Source organism: Colletotrichum higginsianum, chromosome 1 (assembly GCF_001672515.1).
Source record: "Colletotrichum higginsianum IMI 349063 chromosome 1, whole genome shotgun sequence".
Lineage (NCBI taxonomy): Eukaryota > Fungi > Ascomycota > Sordariomycetes > Glomerellales > Glomerellaceae > Colletotrichum > Colletotrichum higginsianum.
In genome coordinates, this window is record NC_030954.1 from 5,322,340 (window position 1) to 5,347,436 (window position 25,097).

Genomic DNA, 25,097 nt, shown 5'->3' on the forward strand with positions numbered 1-25,097 from the left:
ATGCAGTCGGGAAGCAATGAGCCGGCCTCTGCCGCCGCCGCCGCCGCCGCCGACATCACCAGTGACATGGACGGCGGCGAGCACATCACGTCGTCCAAGGCGAGCTTCGAAGACGCGCCTCAGGAGCAGGTTCCCAGCACCTCCAACTCGGGAAACAGCCACCCGTCCGAAGACAGAGCGCCGAGCGAAGACGCCGCGGTCGACAATAACGGCAGCAAGCCGGCCTCGCAGAAGGCGCCCGATGACGTTGCAGCGAAAGGAGGATCCCAGCCGGGGAGCAAGGCGCCGTCCAACAAGGCACCGTCGCAAGCGGGGAGCCGAGCAGGCGGCTCGCAGCAGGGCAGCAGGAGGGGGTCGCAGGAGGCGGCGGTGACGGGCGGCAGCGAGTCGGCGGCGCCGGGGGGTCCGGTTGCCGACGCCCCCGGAGCGGCCTCCAACGCCAGCGTCGCCCGGGAACGCGCGCCGGGGGGCGACGAGAACCGCGAGACGTTCCGCGACTCGACCATCACGGCCGTCAGCGAGAGCACGGCGCAGATGCTCGGGCGCGACGGCATGCCCAAGACGACGACACACGACCCGTCCGCGCCGGGCGTGCTCGCGGGCATCGGCGAGAACGACCAGGACGACAACGACGACGAGCTCGAGCCGCTGACCAAGTACGTGGACTGGACGAAGCACATCTCCATCTCCATCGGCCCCTTTGTCATCCTCTTCTTCGACCTCGCGCTGCCGGTCTGCATCTACTACAGCTGGCTGCGCGCCCGACGCAACGACCGGCGCGCCGCCTGCCAGCCGGCGTACGACGCCGGCGTCGAGTGCGGGTTGGGCCCCGTGCAGACGATCGAGAGTCGGATTCTCGGGTTCGCCATCATCTCCTTCGGCTTCGGCGAGGTGTACATCCTCGTGGTGCGCGTCTACCGGCTCATCGCGCGGTTCGAGGAGTGCGCGCCGCTGCTGTCCAAGCACTGGCTGGAGATGGACGCCACGACGTGGGTGTACACGCTCGGCCTCATCGCGGCGCTCGTCCCCTTTGTGTGCTCGACGACGGTGTACGAGCCCGAGGTGGTCGAGTGGCTGTACCTGTACTCGCCGGCCTTCATGTTCATGGTGCTGGACGTCATCGCCTTCATGACGCTGATCCCGATCAAGATACCGTTCCGCATCAACTCGGACCCCAAGGGCACGCGGCTCAAGCCCATCGTCTACTACGCGGCCGAGGACTTCTTCGCCGTCGACGGGGCGCAGAACCGCGAGTTCCGCAAGAAGTACGTGGAGCGGTACGACAAGTCGATGATGTTCCGCAAGATGATTCTCGAGCTGACGCTGTTCTGGATCGGCGGCTGCACGTGCTACATTGGCTACGTGGCGGCCATGATCTGGAACCTCGAGTTCGAACGGGCCTTCGGGTCCACGCTGGGCGTCCTGTTTGGGTGGATCATAATATGGGGTGTGGCGGCGAGGTTTTGGATCGAATATGCCATCAAGCGCGAGCAGAAGTGGTGGAAACAGAACAAGGCCGAAAGAGAGGCGGCCAAGCTTCAATGAGCCTAGTGTTTAATCAGAGCCGTTGGCCCTACCCCCGGGAACCTCCCGAGACTGGCCGGTGAAGAAGAGGCCGGGCGGAGGGTAGGGGAAGGGAAGGGAAGGGAAGGGAAGGGGCGACGGCTCGTCACCGATAACCTAGTGTTAATACTGGCACAGCCAAAGATTTTTGTGTGTATTTATGGCGGCACGGGAATGGGGTCTGGCTGATGCGATAAAGGCACGAGACGGGCCTGGCCCGGACTGGACTGGACTGGACTGGACTGGGATACCCAGAGACCCGAAGAAACCGAGGGCGGGCTTTTTGCGACTAATACGTAAACCGTTGTTTTTCTCTATGCCATGGAGCTGTTTGATGATGACGATGGTGGTGATGCCGGTGCCCTGAACACATCCAGTGAGTGAGACACGGTCAGCCCAGTACTGGGCTTCGCGATAGCCTCACAGTCAGGCAGTCGATCAATACTCTTGTCAATCATGCTGCAGACATCAGACAACCGTCAACGAGGGCCGCAGGCGTCCAGAGGAGCAAATGGCGGGCTTCCCGGATAGCCAAGACTGGCCCAGGCTCCCGAGTTCGTGGCGGCATGGGCCGCGGAGAGCCCTGTGGCAAACAGGGTTTTTGTTTTGTGGAGAGAGAGAAGAAACAGAGCTTCGGGTGGGAAGGACGTTGCCGCATGAAAGATGGTGTGGTGTCTCGCTGATGTCGCGATGTGGTCGAGGCAGGCCGAGGTCCGACCTGAGTGTGTGAGTGAGTGAGTGAATGAATGAGTATGTATAAGTGGAAATGTGTGTGTGATGTCTGGGGGAAGCTCTGGACTGCCGTTCGGCGGTACGTACCTCCAGCATGTCGACAATGTCGCCTCACTTACACAAAACATCATGAGTTATGAAAACGAGTTGTGCAGAGCCTTATGCACATCCCCCATCCACCACACCACATCCGTCACTGGAAACCTTCTGGAGTATCCGTTCAAACAAACACCCGTGATCCATCCCTTCTCCCATTGGCCTCTCAAGCTTCTTGTTTCCCTAGGGGGATACTGTCGAGTACGCAATTGGCGTGGCTGATTCGACACGAGTGAACTGGCTCAAGTTGGGGAAATCATACGATTGATGAACAAGACAGAAGCCCTTTTCTGCGTTGGTCGCAAGGCTTCGAGCGGGCACTCTTCCGCCCCTTCTCACCCCTCCACAGTTACTCCATGTTTCATCGTGAGACGTCGTCTCTTGTGGCAGGCAACTCTGCTGAGCCATTCCCGTTGCTGGTCAGGAGAATCGAGGAAACGGGACGCAATGAGACAAAAGACCAAGGTTCTGACTGAAGACTCGGGACTGACTGGAAAAGGGTCTCTCACTCATATCCACCATCTCAGCCGCATCGGATGAGTCCCCGAATCCTCACACCAGCTCATCCGTGGGGCACACACACATACACCTTGCCTCACATGTATTTTCCCAAGCTTTTGTGAGTGATTAAACCGGGGTCGGAATAGATTACTCCAGTCCGGCACCTTCACCCCCCCAACACCAAGGATATCCCTCGCGTTGACCCGAGTCATCTTCGTCGTCTTCCTCACCCCACCCCGTCAACGTTAGCCCGCCCGGCCACCGAACTCGGCCCCCTATCTCCGTTGATACCCGGGGGGCGGGGCCCAGACCGAGGCCAATGACAGTCTCCCGATGCTCCAAGCCAGTTACCGAATTCTTGGTCCGCCTAGCGAATCCGCTCGCTTAGCTGGATCCAGAACCGCGTGCCATGGGGGGCCTAGAGTCGGGTTGGGGGTTGGGAAAGAAGGTGGGAGGGGGAAGAGGGGGCGGCTGCAGCGATAGGATACCTTTCTCGGCACCTTGGACTCGGGAGAAGTCAAAAACACCCAAGCTTAATTCATCACAGCCGGCTAGCTAGCGACCAGTCTACCAGTCAGCCCATCACCTTAGACGTGACTAGAGAACAGGTGGACTCGGCCAGCGACGAGTCTGGTGATCCCCAGCGGAGCAGCCCGTCGTCATCTTAACTCACAAAACCAGCGGCCGAGTGTGATTTGCTCACTGAAATTTTCCCGCTCCAAACCTTGCAACCCTCCTCCATCCATCTCTCTCTGAACCACAAGAGGCAGTCTTGGCCTTGCCTCCCCCCCCCCCTCCCTCGTCCTTGTTCTCACTCTTATTTTCTCTTTTAGCCAAGAAGGGAAAACCGCGCAAACGAGGCTCGCCCTCGGCCAATGAGACAGCACTAGCGACGACGGACAAAGAGTTCAGCTCACTCATCCCACCCACCCGGGATCTGTTTTCATATCCGTGAAAGAAAAGCCCTCAGACGCGCTTCAGATATACTCCAACTCAAAATAAGAAGAAATCTAAACGATCTAGAACTAAGATTGAAACGAAACAAGGTGTATCCCACACTCGCTCCCACTCTCACTCTCATCCCCCAAACCTACCCACCCACACACACAAACACACATAAGCACACGCACACGCGCCTCCCCCCGCGCTTCACCCCCGCAAATGGCCCCCGAAAAGGACCTCCAGGCCACCTCCGGCCCCGTGCCGGCCCCCGGACCCGATCCCGACCTCGAAACCGCCGACTCGCCTCCCCCCCACCGTACTGCTGCTGCTGCCGCCGCCGCCGCCGCCGCCGCCGATGACGATGCCCTCGCCATGGTCGGCACCCGCCCCCAACCCTACGACCCCGCCGTCGCCGCCCGCGCCGTCCGCAAGATCGACCTCTTCCTCATGCCCGCCATGGTCTTCGGCTACGGCCTCGTCTACTACGACAAGGCCATCCTCGGCTCCGCCGCCATCTTCGGCATGACCGCCGACCTGCGCCTGTCCGTCCCGCTCCCCTCCGGCGCCGTCGACACCTCCCGCCTCTCCTGGGCCACCTCCCTCTTCTACTTCGGCATGCTCGCCGGCCTCTACCCGACCACCTACGCCCTCCAGCGCCTCGACGTCGGCCGCCTCCTCGGCGTCCTCGTCCTCGTCTGGGCCGCCGTCTGCATGCTCACCGCCGCCGTCACCGACCACCGCGGCCTCTACGCCCAGCGCTTCTTCCTCGGCTTCGTCGAGAGCGTCATCCCCACCGGCTTCATGTGCATCGTCACGGGCTACTACACCCAGGCCGAGCAGTCCCTGCGCCAGAGCTGGTGGTTCTCCGCCACCGGCCTCTTCACCATCGTCGGCGGCGCCCTCAACTACGCCTTCGCCCAGATCCGCTCCGGCGACCTCCGCCCCTGGCAGTACATCTACCTCCTCGCCGGGTGCCTCACCTTCCTCTTCGGCCTCTTCTGCTTCGTCCTGCCCAACTCCCCCGTCTCGGCGCGCTTCCTCACGCCCGAGGAGCGCCACGCCGCCGTCGAGCGCCTGCGCCACGGCCAGACCGGCGTCCGTTGCACGCAGTTCAAGCCCTACCAGGTCAGGGAGGCCCTCACCGACGCCAAGGTCTGGCTCGTCGCCCTCATGATGGCCTCGGCCTACACCATGAACGGCGCCGTCTCGGGCTTCGGCCCGCTCATCGTCTCGACCTTTGGCTGGACCCCGTACGAGGCCATCCTGCTGCAGTTCCCCCTCGGCGCCATCTGCTTCGCCGTCATCCTGCTGACGGGCTACCTCGGCACGCGCCTGGCCAACGTCCGCATCCTCATGCTGGCCGTCTGCTGCCTCCCCGTCATGGCCGGCTGCGCCCTCATCTGGCGCTCCGCCTGGACGCACCACGCCGCGGCGCCCGTCGTCGGCTACTCCATCACGGGCTTCTTCGGCGGCGTCGTCAGCCTCGTCATCACGCTCGGCATGTCCAACGTCGCCGGCCACACGAAGAAGAGCTTCATGGCCGCCACCATCTTTGTCGCCTACTGCGTCGGCAACATCGTCGGCCCCCAGCTCGTCCGGTCCCAGAGCAAGGCGAGCCACTATCCGGAACTGTGGCTTGGCCTCATCATCTGCTACGTCCTCTGCATCCTCGCGTCGGGCGCGCTGTACTACGTCCTTTGGAGCGAGAATAAGCGGCGGGCCGCGCTGCCCGTTGACGAGGACGAGAGGGCCAAGCTGGCCTTTCAGGATCTCACGGACAAGGAGAATCCGTACTTCCGCTACGTATACTAAACGGTTAATCCCAGGCAAAGTGTTTGACACGATACCCGTCGGCGTCTTTGTTAGCCAGCTGTTCTTGTTCGTTAATTCGTTTCAGCTATGGAGCTGATGTTGGACATGGAAGCATCGCCTAAGCGTGTTCATCCAGTACATATCTCGTCTGCAAAGTAGTATTGTTCAAAAACATGCAGTAATGCGAATGGAGGAAGCAGTGAAACGCGCTTAGCGCATGGTATTCCCGATAGACTCATACATCAGGGTCGCATGCAATAAACAAGTATGCACCTCAGTCCCCAATAGAGGAGAGGGCCGTCTAACTAGAAATACAAGCGAGGTAAACCATGCGAACCCATGGTGCCTCTCCGCCCAATTCTTTTACTCGCCGCGGTTTGCCCCGTCCCGATCATGAAAATAATAATAATAGTGGTGTGCGATGACCCTCATGAGGCGGGAAAAAAAAAGCAAGAAAAGAAATGCCGATCAAGTCCCTAGGCATGCTATCCGAGCATATTGGGCTGCGCCAGGCCCTCCGAAAAACGCCGTTTTCTATGCATATGTCCCGTGGCGTCCAATTGGTAAACGCCGTAAAATCGTTTCTGAAAATCATCATTCCGTCTGCCTGAAACATGATACCGAGGCAGAAGTTGCCGTCTTCGTTTCATGGTGCACATGCTGTTATCTGGGTGACCGAGGAGGGTTGTTTGGCAGCTCCGCCGGCATATTCTCCTCACCACGCCCATCGTTCAACTCGACCGGCGATTGCATAGTGCCGGGCGCCGGGGGCGGCGGCTGTGGGCGTTGTTGTGGCGGTTGCCCGGGATGTGCGCTACCCGGGGGCGGTGGCGAGTATACACCCGGGAGGTCCGACTTGGTGGGTGCCACTGGGGTCACCATGGGAAACTGGGGCGAGCCCATGTTGCTGCCGGACTGGCCGGTATGCTGGGACGCGATGGGGACCTGCTGCTGGTACATGCCGTAGTTCTGGGCCGGCCAGACACCGCCCTCGGGAGGCGGTTGTTGCTGAGGGGGCTGCGGCGGCCATTGGCTGCTGGGGAAGTAGGCCGGTTGAAATCCGTGGGGTGGGACGGAGTTCGGCGGCGAAGGGTTCGTTTGCGAGTGCGGCGATTGCGTGTACGGCGGTTGGCCGTAGTAGTGGTAGGCGTGAGTGTGGTGAGGAGGGTACTGGCTGTTCCAGTGGATGTAAGTAGGGACGGCGGATGTCATCTGCGGCGACGCGATCATTTTGTCTCCCTCGGCCTGAATCGTCTTCTGCGAATCGGTCGTGCTGGGCGCTTTTTCCAGGTTTGCCTTGCGCAGAGCATGCAGGGCGCGGCCTGGGGACGGTCAGTCAAGATCGAGAGGGGGAGGGGTAAGCATCCTCAGTCAAGCAGATATATCTTAACAACAGAGGGAAAGGGGGGAGGGGGGCACGCACCAAAAACACTAATGGTGATGACAAAAAGCACAAAGTTGACGACGGACGTGGCGGTGCCGGCAAAGGTGGCAGCAACAAAGCCGTCGGCAAAAGGCTCAACATTCATCTTGTAGTAGACCTCGTATTTTGGCCCAAAGGTCACGATGAAGGCGTCGAGGGAATCGAGATCGTCAGCATGGCTGGCCAACAGGGCCATGGTGATGAGCCAGAAGACGACGGTGAGCAACTCGAGACCGCTGCGCAGGACGGGTCAGTGAGGGAACGTTGCGATACGTGCGAGGAGGGGATGGGGATGTGGCCTACAGATGCACCCAGCAGTTGTACATGATGGGAATGAACATAACGGCAACGCCCAACCAGGTCAAGTAGGAGAAGGTCCAGGCGAATGCGAACCACGAAAAGGCTACGGTCAAAATCAGCATCGAGACACAAGTAAGAGGGCGAGGCGGGGTGGTGATGTGACGTACGGAAACCCTCTGTGCCGCTGAAGGACTATATCACGAAACAAACAAGCACAGGGTCAGCAACAGATCAAACATAAAAAGCCAACAGGGGTGGCGACAAATGTGGTTGAAGCGGGAATGAGGGGCATACCGTTATCCTACGATATCCCGTCGCCTTTTGCATGGTGGTGAGGCCGAAGATGGTGATGCCTAACGTCGCAATGGCGAGAACCTAGTGTTACAAAGAGGGGTCAGCATCTCGTCGGCTCGCGGCAATGTATCGGGTCTTTGACATGTCTGTCGGCTTGGAGCGTTGAAAATGGGAGTAAGAAATCTGGGGTCGCGAGTGTCCTTACGAGCTGAAGTATCCTGATGGCGGCGATCCACACCGGCATGGCCGGAACGTGAGACCTATTCCTCCCATCCTTGGGCCAAATGTTGTTTGTCAAGAAAGCCATGGACGACGAGGTGGGGAATTCGGACCCCTTGGGTTCGGGGATGGGAGACCTCGTCGGCTGAGCCGGTGCCTCGCGAGGAGACGGGGCGCTATCGAGCCGTCGTGATGATGTGTCGGGGCCAGCGGGCTGCAGGTTCACAAGCGGGATTGAGTTGGATTCGGCGGGGTCGGGGGGGACGGGGTCTCTCTCGGGAGAGGGATCGCGAGATCGTGTCGACGTCGTCGTGATGGGAGTCGGTGGAACGGGGTGGTGTGGTCTGGGGAGCTGTGAAGCCGTCGTTGAGGAGGGCGCGAGGCGCGGTGCGATGCAACGCAGGGCGACGCGATGCGATACGGGAGGGTTCGGTGTCGATGTCGAAGATAGGACTCGGAGGGCGGTGCGGTTAATCGGTTCGCCGGTTCACGGTAGCGGTAAACGGAGAGTCGTCGTGTCGATGTTTTCTTTCGTCGATCGACGTCACAAAGGTTGGGACCCGGCAGGGAGACGGCGGCGGCTCGGGGGGGGTCGGGGCGCACTGAGAAGACAATGGGCGTGTTCCTTTTGCTCCTTTCGACTTCCTTTCTCTTTCTCCGTCCCGGAGCAAATGCAACGTCAACGTTCCTTTGGGGGCGGAGGTAGGTCGGTGCTGTCGGTGGCAGTGGTGGTGGTTGTAGTCACGGTTGACGGACGTGATTGTTGGTGGTGGTGGGAGATTGGGCGGCGGGCTGGGGAGGAGCTTGAAAGAAAGTTGGCAGCGGTCGGCGGTGGGTTCGGGCGATCCAGGTCCAGATCCAGGTTGTTCCCGGCGTCAAGGTGTCAAAGTCTCCGGGTTGGGTTGAGAGATGGAGAGAAGAGTTGAGTTGAGTTTGGGGGGGCTTGGGACGAGCAGGGGGGGAGAAGTAGACAGAAATGGCTCTTGTTGTCTGCCTTTCTGAAAGTGGCTGTCTCTGTCCCTAGTCGGTCTGTATCTCTCTCCTACGGCCTGCGTGACGGATGGACAGACAGGAAGATGTCAGTGGGGGGGGACAGATGGAGATGGGGAGACAAATGAATGGGGTTGCGACCAGGTTGGTGGAAAGTATGCAGAGTACAGTAGGGTAGTTAGGGTACTCTGTCTCTGTAATACGGATACGTATGGGAACAAACGAGAAAGGGAGAGAACGAGAGGGATAAGATGTGGTAGAGCGAGCGGGCCTCCTTTGCTTGTTTGTGTGTGGGCGAGGCGGATGGATGATGGAACGGTAAACACTTCAGCGCCCAGCAAGCAAGCAAGCAAGCCATCAACTAGCCAGCGCCCGGAGCACAGCAGCGTATTGGACGCGCTGGAGAGTAGTGGGTGACTGGTAGACTGGGCAGGCCAAGAACAGGGAACATGGGGGAGACAGAAGAATCCTGGCCAAGACAGTGAGTGGGTGGAGGGGTGGATTGTGGATTGTGGATGGTGGATGGTGGATGGGACAGTTCGGTCGCTGGTCCATAATCCATCTCTTCGGTGCAGCTGCCGGCATCTGTCATTCATTCGGCACGGATACGATGTGAAGTGCCTAGGGCCATTGGGAACGGTATTGGTATTGATGTTGCCGAGTCTGGTCCATCTTGATGCCAATCGTGTTGGTGAGGGAGTCGTGAATGAGCCCATGTCGATGTCATCCGTCCAGGCAAGCCAAGGAATTTCGCCAAGCTTAAGCAGGTTGCTAGTTGGGAGAGTTTGTACTATCGTAAGTTGTATTTGGCAGGCGTAACAGTTGAGTTGTGTGTGTCTATGTCTATCTGTATGCCTGCCTGCCTGCCTGTCTGTCTGTCAGTCTATTGGTAGGTATCAGTAGGTATGGTAGGCATGGTAGGCATGGTAATGGTAGGCAGGTACCTAATGGTTTGGTGTGTATCTGTGCTCCGTAGGTGTGTATGGGTATGCTGTGTGTGTGTTGTGTGTGTGTTTCTCCGAGAAGACGACGGCCGCCAGCCCCACTGAAAAGAAAAGAGAAATCCACCCAGCGGCGAAAAAGACGAGAAAGCATCCTATTGGCCCCAGGCTGCCCCATATCTTTCCCTGGTCCACTTCGCCAAGCGGACCGGCTGAGTTCCGACGTCATGATTTGACCGCGCCTGTGCCCATATCGTCCCCCCACCACCACCACCACCAACACCACCGCCCTCTCAAGTATCTTTTTGCCGCTGTGCAAGGCGGCGAGGTACATGTTGCGCAGATTTCAGCGACCGACAAGCATCCCACTTCCCGCCGGGGTAGTGCCGGTACGTACCTTCCGAGTGCATCAGGATTCCCTCGTCATTCTCGCCCATTTCTTCCCTCTTTAACTTTCTTTATTATTAACATTCGTTTTTTTCAATGGTCCCCAGCTTTACTCACTCACCCGGCACAAACCCTTCGTTTATTAACTATTATTTGTCGTTCTATACAATGTACAATTCGACACCTACTCAATACGCATCCATTTGTTCACCATGCAACACAAAGCTACATTACAGACGATGCGGATACCTCCGTGTCTCTCGCCAAACCCGCCCACAAACCAGCTCACCACCCACGCCTCCGTCCTGCTCCCACCCACCCTCCGCATCCAACCGCCCATGGAGCCTAGCCTAGAGGGCCCGCCAGCACGATTGACTCCTAGCGTTCCTTTCATGCTGTTCTAGCTATGCAATCGCCAGTCGCCTGCTCCCAAGACCACCTCTCGCCCAATCACCCTCGCCTTTTCCCCTGCCGCCGTATCCCAAACGGCATCCGTCACTTTGCTCCGGCCGCCTCTGGTCCCCGCTGCAGTGTGGCAGAGCCCATCAGTGCTGCAAGGGTTGTTGACATCCGGGGTGCCGCATCCCCCTCGGATTTACAACTTTGCCGCCGTCTACAGTTGTTCTCACTCTCTCTGTTTTGCTTCAGCTTGCATTCGTCCTAATGCCCAACCTCGCATTGCACGGAGGTGCCCATACAGCACCAAGACTCACAACGTCCCATTCAGCCTCTCGCTGCTCATCCGGCCGACTGAGAGAGGTTGGGGTCGGTGCCCTTCATCACACACTACATTCGACGTCTGAGACATGCCTGCCAAGCCGAATGAAGCTTCTATTTGTTGATGACAGACTACGAGTACGAAAATGATTATCATACACAACACCGCCTCTAACAAACGCTCTGTCAACACACCACTGGCCCGCCCCTTGCTCCATCTCGTCTTTTTTCTGCCGGGTCGGCCTTCGACTGACCGTCAATCCCTCTCCCGATCCACGGAACCAAATTCTACTATTAACTCTTCCCCTCCCGTTCTCATTCCGCGCATGCAACACTACCGGTGGACCCTTTGAGCCCACTGAAAGGTAGAACCGCACGCTGTGCCGCCCTGATCACGCCCGCTCTGATCAGCCAGCAGGCCGACCAGACGCCGTTTCCGTTAGCTAGCGACAGGAATTCTCTCTCTCCTCCCCTCCTACAGGCCGTGCATGGGGTATGCCTCACGACGCTCTACCTGTCGAAGGCGCGCTCAGAACTCCTGGGCGGGACCAACAGTCACCAAATGACAATGGGATGATGCAGAGGGATGGATGGGATGCAGGACGGACGCAGACGCAGCTCGCAGGTCAGATCACAACGTGCGACACTCCCACAACGCGAATTGGCCCCTCCCCTCACCTTTTGTTCCGGCACTCTCCCCGCCAAGATGTCCTTTACCGCCAAGGTCGACTCTCCGCCAAGACGAGAGAGGGAGCGAGCCACCGGTGCTGAGTGGGAAGGGAAAAGCGGGGGTTGCTGGTCCAGGAAGCGTGCAAGATCTTCCTGCTTCTCCGCCAGAGGCCTCCGCTTGAAGTCACTCCCTCTCGGCCACTCCGTCTCCTCCCAAGAGCCAAGACTTGTGCCCAGCCCTCCCCTCTCTTCCTCCTGCTCCTGTCCTCCTCCTCCTTCTCGATCATCTGTCTCTTCTCGCTCTCTCTCTCTCTCCGTGTATTCAAGCATCTCCACGGCTCTACTCCAGTGGCCATGTCCGAGACAAAATGGGGCTGACCGTCTCGTCGTCCGAGGCATACCCCATCTTGTCACCGTCTTGTCATCCCAATCTCTCAACGCCGGACCCCCTGCCCTCCCCTGCCCTCCCCTGACTCGGCCCCCCGGATTCCCCTCCACGGACACCGGAGGACGTTCAAATGAGGCCCGGCTTGTCAGCAGGCCACAGGTGCACATCCGCGATTCCATACTTCAGGCACCTGCCGATCCAACGGCCCTGGACATTCGTCAATCGGCCTGCCGTCTTCGGTGGTGCTTGCTCAGGCTTTCGGAACACCACAATCTTCTCACTTTAATTGCCGCAGCCCACCCCATCCTCTCAGACCTGTTCGGGCCATGTTCCCTGTTGTCATGACGAAATGCCTATTTCTCGTCTGCCACGGGACAAACCCCGTCAAACGCCGGCCTGACGAGAAAACGTCGCGACGATATGCTTCTTACTGGTGAGACGATCCGACTTTCAAAAGACACACAATCATCCGACCCCTGGCCACCACCGCCGGCCCATCTTGCTGCAAACTCTTTTTGCAGCAGCGCCAGACTAACATGCTACCATCCCCGCGCGCCAAGAATCATTACTCTCGGTCCTCGACACATGCTCACTTGCAGCCATTCGCTATGCTAGAAACGTAGGCTTGGCCGGTACGAATAGACGAGCGCTCCTCGCCAACACGATACACTAAGTCATTGCCGAGCCGCCGTTCCAACCCTAATTGGATTCCTGGGCCCGGCGAAGATACTCTTAACCTCCCTCCTATTGGCGGTTGGCTGTTGTTGCATCCCACCGGTCCGGTTACCTAAAAGCAACGATAATAACGGGCTCGCTTGATGTCTGTCTGTCTACTGTTTTAGTCGAACCGTCGACAGAAGTCCGTCCTCTCTCCCGCCGCTTCGTGCCATCACATCATGATTTCACCATCGATTCCAAAAGAGCGAACTGGGACCTCGAGCGACCGTCTGATTATTGCGATGAGCTGGCGTTGTCCATAGATGGGTCATCACACCGGTTCTCCCGATGCTCATGACTAGAGAAAAGAGAGCCAAGGTCGTGATAGGCCATGCCCCCTCCCCCTCGAGTGTCCTGTTGATGAGTGTCGCCTCCACTGTATGGGTGTATGTGTTCGCGCCAAGCGGCTGACTCATTCGCGTGCTCTCAAAGCCTTGGCACGTCCGCTAACGGATGTGTCTTCTCTCGGTGAAATCATCCATGCAATGCCCCCCCCCTCCGCTCCTAGTATTGCCTGGACTCCTGGCGCGATCTCCCTTTGTTCGCATCGTTCCTGTGGTCCAGAGGAATGGGAAGGAGATAACGATCAGCAAAGACGAAGGCTGCCAGAGGAGTAGAGTGTGGGAAATGTAGCGCGGTGAAGTAAGATGCTACTCATGTCCCCCCATCTTCGCTGTATCGTTCGTCACCTCTACCAGGCCGAGGAAACGACACAGTAAACGTAAACGAGCACAACAACGGCGAAACGCTCCCAGGGGTCAGTCTGCTATCACAGAGCTCCCCCAATCCAAACGAACAAACTTCTTTCTGACGGGAAGTGGGCGTCAAATGCACACAAAACCATCTTTCCCGCTTTGGTATCATCGTAATCACCTAGCCCTATGGGGCTCAACGGTATACATTCCGGGCAACGGGGAGCTTCCGGATTGACGGTGTATCGGCAGGGAAGACGAGAGAAGACTTAGCTTTGGCGTCTGCATAGTAGTCGTTGATATGACAGAGGAAATGCTTAGAGGGGTGGTCGACCGTAGGGGCGATGCTCGAGTCATGCGCTCATCTAGGGTATGTTGTAAGGAAGCACTTTGGCCCTCCCACAATCTCGCCAGGTGCAGATGGAAGAAGCCCCGGCCAGCCAATGACATGTTTCCACATTATGGCGGCTGTGTCTGCTGTAGTGCTCAGGAGGTTCTGCCCAGTAGCCTGTAGGGATGTCCTGAAAAGCTCTGGTGACTGTCCAAGAGGTGTGAAGCGTGGTGTCTCGCGAGCTTGAACCACGAAGTGCGCATCGGAGATGGTGAATTCAAGCCCAGCCAGTAGATTATCCGACTTCTTTGCTGTCAACTTGGTCAGGTAAGTGTTTCTAGGGGCCAGAGCGTGAGGACGATATGGCTGGGCGTGGTGCATCCCGAGGCTAATTGCCTACTTGAGCTGGGGCTTGCCTCGAGTTGACTAGTGAAGAGCTTCGAACGTTTCTGCTTCCAGACACTACTTCGTTCCCTTCTCATCTTACACGACCACTCACCACTTGCATGGGTAACTTGAAAGTTGGCCAGCGTAGATGCCGCTTGAGTGCCGTTTGATGATGATACCTCGGCTCCGGCGAAGCGATGTATGCTCCAAGAACGCATTCTGTACGCCAACCCTGGCCCAAGTGTTAAATGACGTCCATCTCAGGTTTCACTTCGTGGCCAGAATTCTGAATGTTGATTGGCATCGTTTGCTAACTGGAGGCAGACGTGCTGCCACTTTGTCGTTACTCTCCAGGCCTATCCAGCTGGAACGAGGACCACCACACTTGTCCAGTCTGCAATCCTCTCGATGGGTGTTCTTTAAAACGAGATTGATTTTGTGAGGAATCCAAGACACTCTCATTGTTCGGGACGTGTACAAATTACTATCCACGTAGTCTATCTTTTGTATACACAACCACTGCCCATGCCCAGCTTCCCAATGCGACTTTTGTTCATTTTCGTAACGCAAATCTTCAGCCGCTTCGTCTAACGGTCCTGTTTTATCCAACGGCGAGAATCCTACTCGCGGGACACCTGAATGAACTCGAACTTTGCGAGTGCCTAATGCACTTTGACATTGTAGCTGTTTACCTCCCGCCTCTCAACCGACAACTCTATTTAATATAGCTTAGGTAAAGGCAACCTGAATCTGTTTCGTTTGTTTTTACCAATCCTGTGACTGTCCCTCCGCGCTTTCTCTGGGTGATTGACGCGAGTCATCAAGGAATCGTAAACAACTTCGTCCTATGGTCTCTGTTAAGCTTGAACTTTACACAATGCCCCTTTCTAAAATGTCCCCTGAGACAACCTTTCTCCCTTTTGACAATGACAAGTCTCAAAAGACATTGTCAGCGTATCATTGAGGCCCCTGATTCTTGTCTGGGTCACCACAATGCTTTGTCGATGTTGAACATCACATTTCCGAAGGAGTGCAACGGTGCAACCCTGACAACAAGTGTTGGGAACTTCAACCCCAATCGCATGTTTCTGGACTGCTCAGGCGATTCTATGCAGCCAAAGTCCCACCCCATATTCTAAACCTTATGTAGTTCATATGTATGACACGTTCAGGCCAATCTATAAGGTGTTATAAATTTGCCATCAACTATACCCTTGCCAACCTTAAAAGCCGGTGGGATAGGACCTTGGACTTTGGCCTCAGCAAACTGTTCAACACGTATCTGTACCGTCAAGTTCAAAATTTCTATTATCCGTGCCACGCAATTCGTGTTTCAGTGGAGTTTGTACCAGTGATATCGTTGAGTTGCCTCTCTCGCTGTGCCTGATGGCACAAAGTTCTCCCGTGGAAAGGAAAACATGACGCACGCTATCTTTTGCAAGATAGATCGAGCCGCAGCGCCGTGACAAAGGTGGAAAAGGCCAAGGTCACGCAGTCATGTGCTGTTCAAGTGAGAAGAGAACATCTAAGACTGATTGCAAATTCGAGAAACCAGTATGAAAAGTGAAGAGATTTTCTGGGAACTTTGCCATTGCGCGTAGCATAGATAGGCAATAGACGGCAGTTTCGCTAAATGGTATCCGAGCTGTAAAGAAAAGATTCAACAACTTGCTCACAATGCTGGGATACCCCACACCTTGAGACGCGTTATAGACGGGAACTAAGTCCAACAAATCCCCACAAGGGCAAAAGTACAGATGGTTCAGTGGGAGAGATTTTACTTCTTTGATACGTTCTAAGCATTAGCCATGTGCTTCTTATGTAGCAAGGGGAAGATCTGGCCTCAAGCCTTGTGTTGTGTCAACAGAGCTTAGGCAAGCATGGGTTACACGGTTTGACAATGTAGCAAGCATCCCTTTTACTTTCTAGGATGACTTAACATCACTTTAGCGTAGTGAGAATGGCACAATGCCACGTCAGATAGGATGATGTTGCAGATTGAAATCAGTGAGCTCGAAATTAATGAACCGCAATGCAGACTAAAGTCCCCTCAAAGTAATTATATGCAACCATGTTCCAACCAGTCTCCTCGCTTTTCTGTCCGCACAATAAATATCCATGCAATCATTCAGTCCGAACCAACCATCCCATGTTCTCATCCCCCCCTTTGTCAGTTGCTGTAGAGAGTAAAGGTGGCGTTCAGCAAATTGTTGATGACATCGGCCAGGGAGAGGGCCTGGTCCTGGACGGTTGAGTCGATGAACGGCAAGAGCGCGGTGATGAGGCCAGCCGTGTCCGTCCTGATGAGGTCGAAGTAGTTCACGAGGCCCAGCGGTGCCCGGATGCTGCCCAGGAGGCCGCCCAAGGTGGTGCTGATGCCTAGGATGTTTGAGGACTTGGCCTTGCTCAGCAGTTCGGTGGCTGTCCTCAGGTGCGGGATGATGTCGTTGGTCAACTTGTTCACGATGGCGAGCGAGTCGTCTGAGCTCAGATTGGCCCTGACGCCCTGGGCGTCGAGGCGGGCGGTCTGCGTAGCGATCTGGTAGCCGATGGCTTTCTCGAGGATTTGGGGCAGATTGGCGTTGCTGTTGCCGGCGTTGTCCGTGGAAAAGTTGAGACGGTTGAGGGAGTCGGTGAGGGCCAAGATGGCACCGTCGACTGCGCCTAGGCCCTTGAGGACGAGAGTGCCGGTCGTCGGCTGGGCAGGGAGGTTGCCGACGGGCAAGAACAAGCTTAGTGGCAGCGCGGAGACGGTGCACAAGGTGGCGAGACTGGAGAGGATGGTAGAGTAGCGCATGTTGGCGGTTGTGAGGAGATCGACTAGTCACTCGTAGAGAAGAGGACGTTCGAGCACGAAGTATGTGAAAGGGCTCCCGATTTGGGTTGAAGATCGTCTTGTAGGTTCCGCTGATGGAAAACGTTTGGCAGAATGTCTGAGTCTCTCGAGTGAGGGAGGGACACGGGGGAGCCTTATTTATGAACTCGTCTGCCGCTCCCGTTCGTCTTAGTCCTGCTCCGCCTGTCCTCTTGTCTTCTTACTGTTGACGAACTTGGCACTGGCCGACAAACTCATCCGAGACACTCTTTCCTGGCCCAATGTCTCACTGCCCCCCAGTGAAGATCGCGATCATTAACCTTTCCATACAAGCTCGCCAGAGCCTTGAAGCCACGGGCTAGTCCCATCGCAGCCACACAGCCAGCAGGCGATTGGTTACTCGCCCATGAAGCGGGCTGGATCGCGGTGACAAGACCGGTTCCGGGTGCGCCGGGGCGGCTGCATTCGGTCGTTGGTGTCAAAGACATTGCTTAATCTGCGGGGCGGGGGGTTTCCCATCGCTAGGGTCCAATGGCCGTCGTTGCAGCTGATCAACTCGATGGAAGCCTTGGACCAATACGGGCGGGAAAATGCAAATTGCTGCCCGGGAGAAGGCCACTCTCTCCCATTCGTCCCTCCTGTTGTGAACGTTGGGTAGCCTGGGTGGGGGGGGTTGTTAATTGTCTTTCGCTGTTTGCGTTGCCAATTTTCCTTTGCGTCCGGCCTATAGGATATCGGGATGCCGCTTAGTTGATGACCGATCAGCAGACTAAGAGGCCGTTCTGTTGCAACACTCTAGCACTGTTCCGTCACTCTCATACGCATCGGATTCTTCTGCGTCATCCGGGAACTGGCAGAATCTGACCCAGGCCGCGGCCCGAGATGATCGGCCCAGACCGAAGCAAGGAATGTTGCTTCCAAAGGAGACAGACAAGGCCGTTGTGAACTGTCATGGAACCGGCTGAGCGAGGGCATCCGGACGTAAGGGTTCGGTTCTAGCCCTATTGTCTACTCTCTCTTCGCCTTTTGCAGCCTTTGTGCTTTTGTTTCTTGTCTCTCACATTCGTGCCAGAGAATCCCACCTAAAAGCCCAGGAAATCCAAAGACTGGAAGGTCGGCAGAGACAAGAATCTCGAGAGCATCAGACGCTAAAGCCATCAACCAGGGGAGGAATTTGACCCCACGAGGTATGGGACGACAGAGAGGAGGGCAAACAAGACTAACCGGCGAATATGACTGTAGAAAATTAGGAAGCAGTAATTTTTGTGCCTCGTTTGTCAGCGTATCTATTGTGTTCTGCACAAAAGCTGCGGGCAGGGGCTGTGCTAACGGACGTTTTGGGCTTTAGACTCCCAGTTCAGAGTATATTTGCGATAGACATGACATGTTCCTTCTAACCGAGGCTATCCGGGATTGTCCCGTTCTTTGTGCTCTCGGGGGACGCCACAGCTCATTGTTCCTAAACCAGTTCATGATGACAATTGTTTCTTGCTGCGGTCTACGAAGTCAGCCTAGAGGCCACCGGACGGACGATGGGTTTTGTATGGATGACTCATTATTGCATCCCGTAGGCTTTAGATCATGCTCTTATGTCAAACTGGATATGATTTACCACCTGGCTGTCTATTCTGGGGACTCGGGCCGTTACCGTCGAAAGCCACGGCGACCTCGTGGACTGCTTGAGCCTTTCGTCACTTGACAGAAGAAGATGACAAGCATGACGCATTCAAGAGCAAGAGTCTGATTTGATGGGTTTATTCTTGAAGCCATCGATCTATAACTGTTGCCATCGTGAATGATCACGACGGGACAGTTCTACTGTGTGACTGTGGCTGCCGGCTGCTCAAGCTGTCCCAAGAAATTGAGTCTGTGTAACTAGGAAGATGGGATCATATCCTTGACCAAAAAGTGCAAATGGCCGCGAACATTCACCGATCATGCTGTCTATTCCTTTTGCGACCATCGTGTATCTGGCGGATCTCGTCTGGATAATTCCGGCTCCTGCTTTGCGGCCAAGTAAGGCTTGCTGTCCAATGCATGGGTTGTCATGATGCTGGTCAGCGAGAGAAAGACCGACCATACAAAGCCCAGGTGACGGTAGTTGATCTCGTGTGTTCAGGATATCATATCCCTGTCGTGGAATCGTTCGTATCGCGAGCTAACGATGGTCCAGCCCGCATACTTGAGAGCCACGCTCATTGTGGCTGCCAAAACGAGCGGCCGCAGGCCGAATCGGTTAGCAATAGAAGGGTCTGGCCATCGCCGAGCTAACCAGATTGATCATGTCGAGATGCTATTTTATGGGAAACGAGCTATCGTACATGTAGTTTAGTACTTATCCGAGAGCTTTTTCGGTTCCTCCCGAATTCCAGCGAATGGATAGATGCCGGTTGCTCTCTTTCAGAGTTACTTGGTGAGGCTATGCTGAGACATGAATGCGAGGGAGAAGATTATATATGATGACTTGATTTCCGTTGCCGGTGACCACAGCGAAGCTATCTCTGACCTCTCCTGCTAAATGGAGCACCGGTTTTCTGCGTCATCCCATCCAGAACTCATAGATGTGCGTCAATGTAGGAAGCAAAACTCTTGGAGAGGTGAATCGTGATGCAACGCTGAAGCTGGCTCAACCAGGACTAGGCGAATCAGTCACGTGTCCCCTGCCAACGGAACAAAGCCAGTCAGCGCCAAGAGCCTTGATATCATGATACTTTTGCGAGATAGCATGGGTACCTAGTTCGCATTTTTCGAAAACCTAGCTCACCTGGCGGCCGGCCAGCTTTGAGTTGTGTTGATGTCCGTCCGTCCCGAACAGAACAGAAACAGAACCGTCACAACAAGAGGATCCGGAGCGTCCTTTCCCACCTGTTTGCTCAGATCTGATATCTCCTCTTGCTCGGATGCTGTCTTTCTGCTGGCTAGGCTCTTTGGTAGCCAGCACCCCTGTCATACCGTCGACAGGGCGGTGACCGGTCTGAGTGGCCCCCCCCCCCCCATTATCTAGTGCTGGTCAGCTTCGGCGATTTTCCCTTGCTTTCGATGCTCTGCAGATGGACACTTCCCCTGGTTCCTGCAGCGGCCATGAAGAATATACCGGGATACGGGATACGCGCACGCTTCCTGGTCACAATCCCCGGCCTCCAGCCACCCTAACATTCGCCCCCCCGCACCTTGGCTTTCCCCATGGGGAGTCACGTTCGTCGTGAGGGGGGCCACCGCCGGAGATTACATTGTGATAGATTGGAGGCCAGCAGCGCCGCTAGTCGGCGACCATTACCCCGAGAGGGGAACATCGTGAGCTTTCACGGGAAGAGGCCGTCATGGCAACGTACAGGGACCGCCTTGGCTATTCATCTCGGTCATTGGGTCCATGGCTAGGTACTTAAAGGTCCTTGCCTCGTGGCGATCCGTTTGCGCGGCTCTCCTCCCGGCCTCGGCCTCACCTCTCTCGCACCTTCACCCGTCTCCGCCATGATACCTCGTCGCTTCATCCAGACACTGGGGGGGTTGGCCCTGCTCGCCGCCTCGGCGTCTGCCGCCGCAGTCATGCCCCGGCAAAACGTCTCTGTTGACACGACCAGCCTCGAGCTCCTGACCAAGGCCGCCGATGTCCAGGTTCCGACTGTGCTCACCAACAAGAACGCGTCGCTGACGGGCTCGCCGCGCAGTCTCACGCGCGAGGTCCGCCGCCTCGTCACGCCCTTTGTGTGGCCCGACTCGGCCTACTACCACGACGAGACCCTGCTGCCGCACATTGACGAGATGCTCGCCGTCCTCACCCAGAGCCAGCACTGCGACGGCACCTACACCGTCGGCAACCGCCACTCGCCCCCGGACACGGGCTTCCTGGTCGAGGACTTTGGCATCATGGTGCGCATCCTCGAGGCGGACGACCACGAGGCCTCCCAGGCCATCGCCGATACCATCCGCGACATCCTCGTCAAGGCCGGCCCGGGCCTCGCCAAGGGCGGCATCCACACGCCGAACCACCGCTGGAAGATCTGCGGCGCCCTGGCGCGCATCTCGCGCATCACGGGCGACGAGGACGGAAGCCTGGTCGGCCGCGTCGACGAGTGGCTCGCCGAGGGCATCGACATCGACGCCGACGGCATCTACTCGGAGCGCAGCGCCATCTACTACGCCGCCGTCACGAACCCGTCGCTGCTGACCGTCTTCCACGAGCTCAACCGCACCGGGCTGCTCGCCCACGTCCGCAAGAACCTCGAGCTCACCATCGAGCACGCCGAGCCCGGGGGCGAGATCGAGACCATCCTCAGCCGCCGCCAGGACCAGGCCCAGAACCCGGGCAACAACATGCGCGAGTTCTACCCCATCTTCCGCGAGATGGCCCTCCTCGACGGCAACGGCCGCTTCGCCGCCATGGCCCGTCTCATCGAGCAGCAGAGCGGCGCCACCCTCGGCGACTACCTCGGCGCCCTCATCGAGCGGCCGGCGCTCATGGCCCCGCTGCCCGCGCCCGAGGAGCCGTTCGTCGACTTTGATAAGCACTACGCCGCCGCCGGCCTCGTCCGCGCCCGTCGCGGCAAGCTGTCCGTGTCCGCCTTTGGCGGCTCCGACTGGTACCGCGCCGGCGACAAGACGGACCTGTACAACCGCTTCGGCTCGGGCTTGTCGACGAACCCAACCATGTTCCGCGCGTGGAACGGCAAGGCCGTCCTCGAGGCCGTGCGGCTCGTGCCCAACTTCTTCACCATGGGCCACTTCCGCTCCAACGGCATCGCCGTCGACGACAGCGGCAGCGGTGTCGTGCGCCTCGCCAGCGAGATGGAGGTGCCGTACTACCTGCCCATGCCGGCCGAGGGCCGCGACGAGAACGGCGAGTACGCGCTCGGCCGGTCCGTCGCCGACGGCCGCTTCTACGCGGCGCTCGACTTCGCGAACCGCCCGACCAGCATGCGCCGCCTCAAGACCGAGGTGGCCATCGCGCCGACCGAAGCCGGGTACGACCTCACCTTTGAGGTGACGGGCGAGCGCGACGTCGAGCTGACGTTCGAGCTGGCCTTCCGGAAGAACGGGACGTTCGCCGGCGTGGAGGAGGTCGGACAGGATGCCACGGGCGGCAAGACGTACCACCTCGTCGAGGGCGAGGGCTCCTACAGCGTCGGGGGGGATACCATCACCTTTGGCTCGGGACTCGGCCGCGGCCTGATCGACGCCCGGCCCGGCGAGCAGTACAGCTGGCTCGGCGGCACGCTCGTCTTGCAGGGCGACAAGGTGTACATCACGGGCAAGTCGCCGTTGACGTACACCCTGAAGTTGGGGTTCTCCTAGTGAGATAGTTAGAATGCATAATATATAAAGTACGTGGTTTCCGAAGGCCGACCCTCCTCAAGAATGTGAGCTCCCCTCCTACGCCCCAAGGAACTGTCACACCAGGAGCAAATGAAGCCTCCTTTCTCGCCTGTCTTATACAACATGGGGTTTCTCCTTTGCTGCATGTACATACTCTGTAGTCGACCATGGCACGGATCAACCTGCTGGCTTATCCCCCCACCCACGCCATGGTCGGCCGAGTTTTGAGTCTTGACCGGTGAGAGTGGCTAAGCAGCACGAACAGAGACAGACACATACACCTAGGTGGCCAGGCCTTGTGTTTGTACGCTAGACCTAAATAGTGCGACGTCTTCACGGCGAAGGGAGTACATATATGCGTGGTGGCGTGCCGCTGCTCCGGTTGGCTGAGCGGATATCAATATATGTTACAGAGTACGGTGTCTTGATCCAAGCCCATCGCTGACCGATTTTGGACACCAGATCCGTCACATCTCCACCATGGAAGACGCGGCAGGCTATGTGGGAACATCTATGGGCGCGCTGCCACCGGACACTTCTCCTGCCCAGCCGTATAGCAAAACCCTGTTGTTATTATTATGTTTCCTGGCAAATTCCCAGGTCTCGGCGGAGATGCTTCATCGTGGGGGTACACCACGCAAGCGTTGGACCGAAGAGGGCGGGATCAAAGTCACAGGTGCGCCTCATGATACCGCTCTCCAGCCACTGCTATCCGACCTTCCGACCTTGCATAATGCCATGGCCGAGCTTGAGCGGCTTTCGGCAATCACCCTGAGTGTCGATGGGACATGTACCCTTCACCCTGGTGTCAGGACGGCCGTCCTGCAAAGTCTGCCTCCCGAATCGCACTCCTTTTGGCGGTGGCAAGCCCTTGCCACTGCGTACCGCGCCGTGCCATGGAAATATCTCGAGCCCGCTGCGTGAGTACGCACTCGGTCAAAGAACACATGAGAAGTGCTAAGAACTTTCCAGGGAACCGCATGCGAGGGCGGGTTTAACACCTCACGTGGTCCACATCATGGCCGCTGTCCGAAAACACGACGGCTATGAGAGCCTGTCCATCCCTGACAGGGTCGATGTTGTGCTCACTCTCATCGAAGCATCTCGCGTCCCCGGTATAGAGTGGAAGCGTTATGCGGTTGAACAGGCAAAGGCGGCCATGTGCGGCCGGCAAGATGACTATGTTCAAGCCTGTATTGCGCAGAGAGAGGCGCTGCTGCAGCGGCTTGCCGGGGACGGGATGCCGCTGACCCTGCCCCCCTTCTCGCACCAGGAGCGAAGAGGTGGTCCCGTCAACGAAAGAAAGAATGCCGCAATTGGGCTCACTGTTCACCAAAGAGCGTTGGATTGCTTCCAGAACGAGGAGTTGTCTTCGGCGTTGGACGTGCTTGACGAGTGGCAGCCAACCGGGTATTCATCTCCCGCCGAGGACGTAGTTCTGTTTCGCATGAATGTCTTGCGTGGAAAGATCTTGCGCTTCCAAGGCAAGTTTCAAGAGGCTCTCGGATGTTTGGACAAGTCGAGATGTGCGGCGGAACAGCAGGGAGATGTCCACTTTGATGAGGATGCTGGAGACCTGGTGGTTGAGACCGCCGATACCATGAGAGAGCTGGACGAGCCTGTTGGCGCCGAACAGCTGCTTAGAACGCAGCTCGAACGACCGCTTCACACTCCAGAAACTCGCGCGCTGCTGAATCTGGCCCTGACCGAGTCTCTGTTTGCCCAACAACGATTCACGGAGGCGGACCAGCTCTGTCGCGATGCCGAGTCCTGCCGGCTGTTCAAGATGGCACGCCTGCGTCTTTGCATCACGGCGGCCAAACTGCGGCATGCAAGCTCAGATTGGGAGGGCGCGTTTTCGTGGTGGACGCAAGCGCTCGTCGCCATCAACAAGTTCCCCCCGACCAGCGGGCACACGACGCGCTTAATCTACCTCTCACTTTGCGATGTATTGAAGCACCAAGGCCAAGAGGAGCTGGAACAAGCATCGCGTGCGCAGGTGGTTAAATTGGAGAGCTTGTCCGGCAACGCCCAAGCAAAGCATTGGATAGCCGGCCTGCGACATTGGCAAGCGTACCTAAAATCTTCTGTCCTCTAAGACGTGCGTGGTAGTTGGAAGTCGAGAAGGTTAGACGCTTTTCTGAAGACCAATCCTATCTCCCTTACATCATGTCAAGGGAAAGCTTGCCACTTTGCTCCAGTCGCACACCACGGGACATGTACAAGTCCATGTAAACGGCCCAGTGAGCTCGCAACAACACCACCACTACCACCACCACTACCACCAATAGCAACCCATCTTGAAACTTTGCACGAAAGATTGTACCAACATATATTGACCTACAGACTCGGTATTTCCGGTGTGCATGTGGGCGCCAAGCATCGATCTGTACACAGGATCCGAAGAAACCTGCGCCCTGACGAAATACCGCGTCCAAGTGATGGAACCGAGGCAACGTATCTAACTTGGCCAAGGCCTCCTCAGCGTGGTTCAATGTTCAGTGGCCACTTAGACGACCTCAAAGCAGACCTTCTTGATCACCGGGCCAACATGTTCGTATCCGCATGTCGTCGCCAATACAAGGGGTTTCATTACCAGGGATCAATTGCTCAAATTCTGCGCATGGCCTCCGGCGGCCGCTGAATTCGAGCCATGCGAGTGCCAACTCGTCTGGGGCCGCGAATGAATGCATGTTTCCTCACATCATTTTTAGAAGTATGAAGGCTTCATGATGCATGTTGATGTTCTCATTGGATTTGAGGCACCGCAACCTGTTCTTCGCAGGCTGCCTAACCGCATAACCCAACTGTCACTTCCGGCAAATTGTCATCGGATAGCCAAGCTACTCATGATGAATCTGTGCAGAA

The 25,097-nt window shown here is 57.0% G+C and overlaps 6 protein-coding genes across 6 annotated transcripts; 3 read left to right on the forward strand and 3 right to left on the reverse strand.

Annotated features, from left to right (window-relative positions):
* Positions 1–1,545, forward strand: CH63R_01568 (uncharacterized protein; the record flags this gene model as incomplete). The annotated part of the gene is made up of 1 exon (XM_018296543.1): positions 1–1,545. One exon carries the CDS (start codon positions 1–3, stop codon positions 1,543–1,545), a length of 1,545 nt encoding a protein of 514 aa, XP_018164905.1.
* A 4,764-nt stretch (positions 1,546–6,309) lies between these two features.
* On the reverse strand, positions 6,310–7,970 carry CH63R_01569 (Integral membrane protein; the record flags this gene model as incomplete). Its single annotated transcript, XM_018296544.1, has 5 exons — positions 6,310–6,968; positions 7,070–7,305; positions 7,373–7,472; positions 7,675–7,744; positions 7,869–7,970. 5 exons carry the CDS (start codon positions 7,968–7,970, stop codon positions 6,310–6,312), a joined length of 1,167 nt encoding a protein of 388 aa, XP_018164906.1.
* Positions 7,971–13,744: 5,774 nt separating this feature from the next.
* On the reverse strand, positions 13,745–14,095 carry CH63R_01570 (uncharacterized protein; the record flags this gene model as incomplete). Its single annotated transcript, XM_018296545.1, has 1 exon — positions 13,745–14,095. The coding sequence occupies one exon, from the start codon at positions 14,093–14,095 to the stop codon at positions 13,745–13,747; it is 351 nt and encodes a 116-aa protein (XP_018164907.1).
* Positions 14,096–16,271: 2,176 nt separating this feature from the next.
* Positions 16,272–16,898, reverse strand: CH63R_01571 (uncharacterized protein; the record flags this gene model as incomplete). The annotated part of the gene is made up of 1 exon (XM_018296546.1): positions 16,272–16,898. One exon carries the CDS (start codon positions 16,896–16,898, stop codon positions 16,272–16,274), a length of 627 nt encoding a protein of 208 aa, XP_018164908.1.
* A 3,489-nt stretch (positions 16,899–20,387) lies between these two features.
* CH63R_01572 (uncharacterized protein) lies at positions 20,388–22,208 on the forward strand (the record flags this gene model as incomplete). Its single annotated transcript, XM_018296547.1, has 1 exon — positions 20,388–22,208. The coding sequence occupies one exon, from the start codon at positions 20,388–20,390 to the stop codon at positions 22,206–22,208; it is 1,821 nt and encodes a 606-aa protein (XP_018164909.1).
* A 1,039-nt stretch (positions 22,209–23,247) lies between these two features.
* On the forward strand, positions 23,248–24,327 carry CH63R_01573 (uncharacterized protein; the record flags this gene model as incomplete). Its single annotated transcript, XM_018296548.1, has 1 exon — positions 23,248–24,327. The coding sequence occupies one exon, from the start codon at positions 23,248–23,250 to the stop codon at positions 24,325–24,327; it is 1,080 nt and encodes a 359-aa protein (XP_018164910.1).
* Positions 24,328–25,097: the final 770 nt, after the last annotated feature.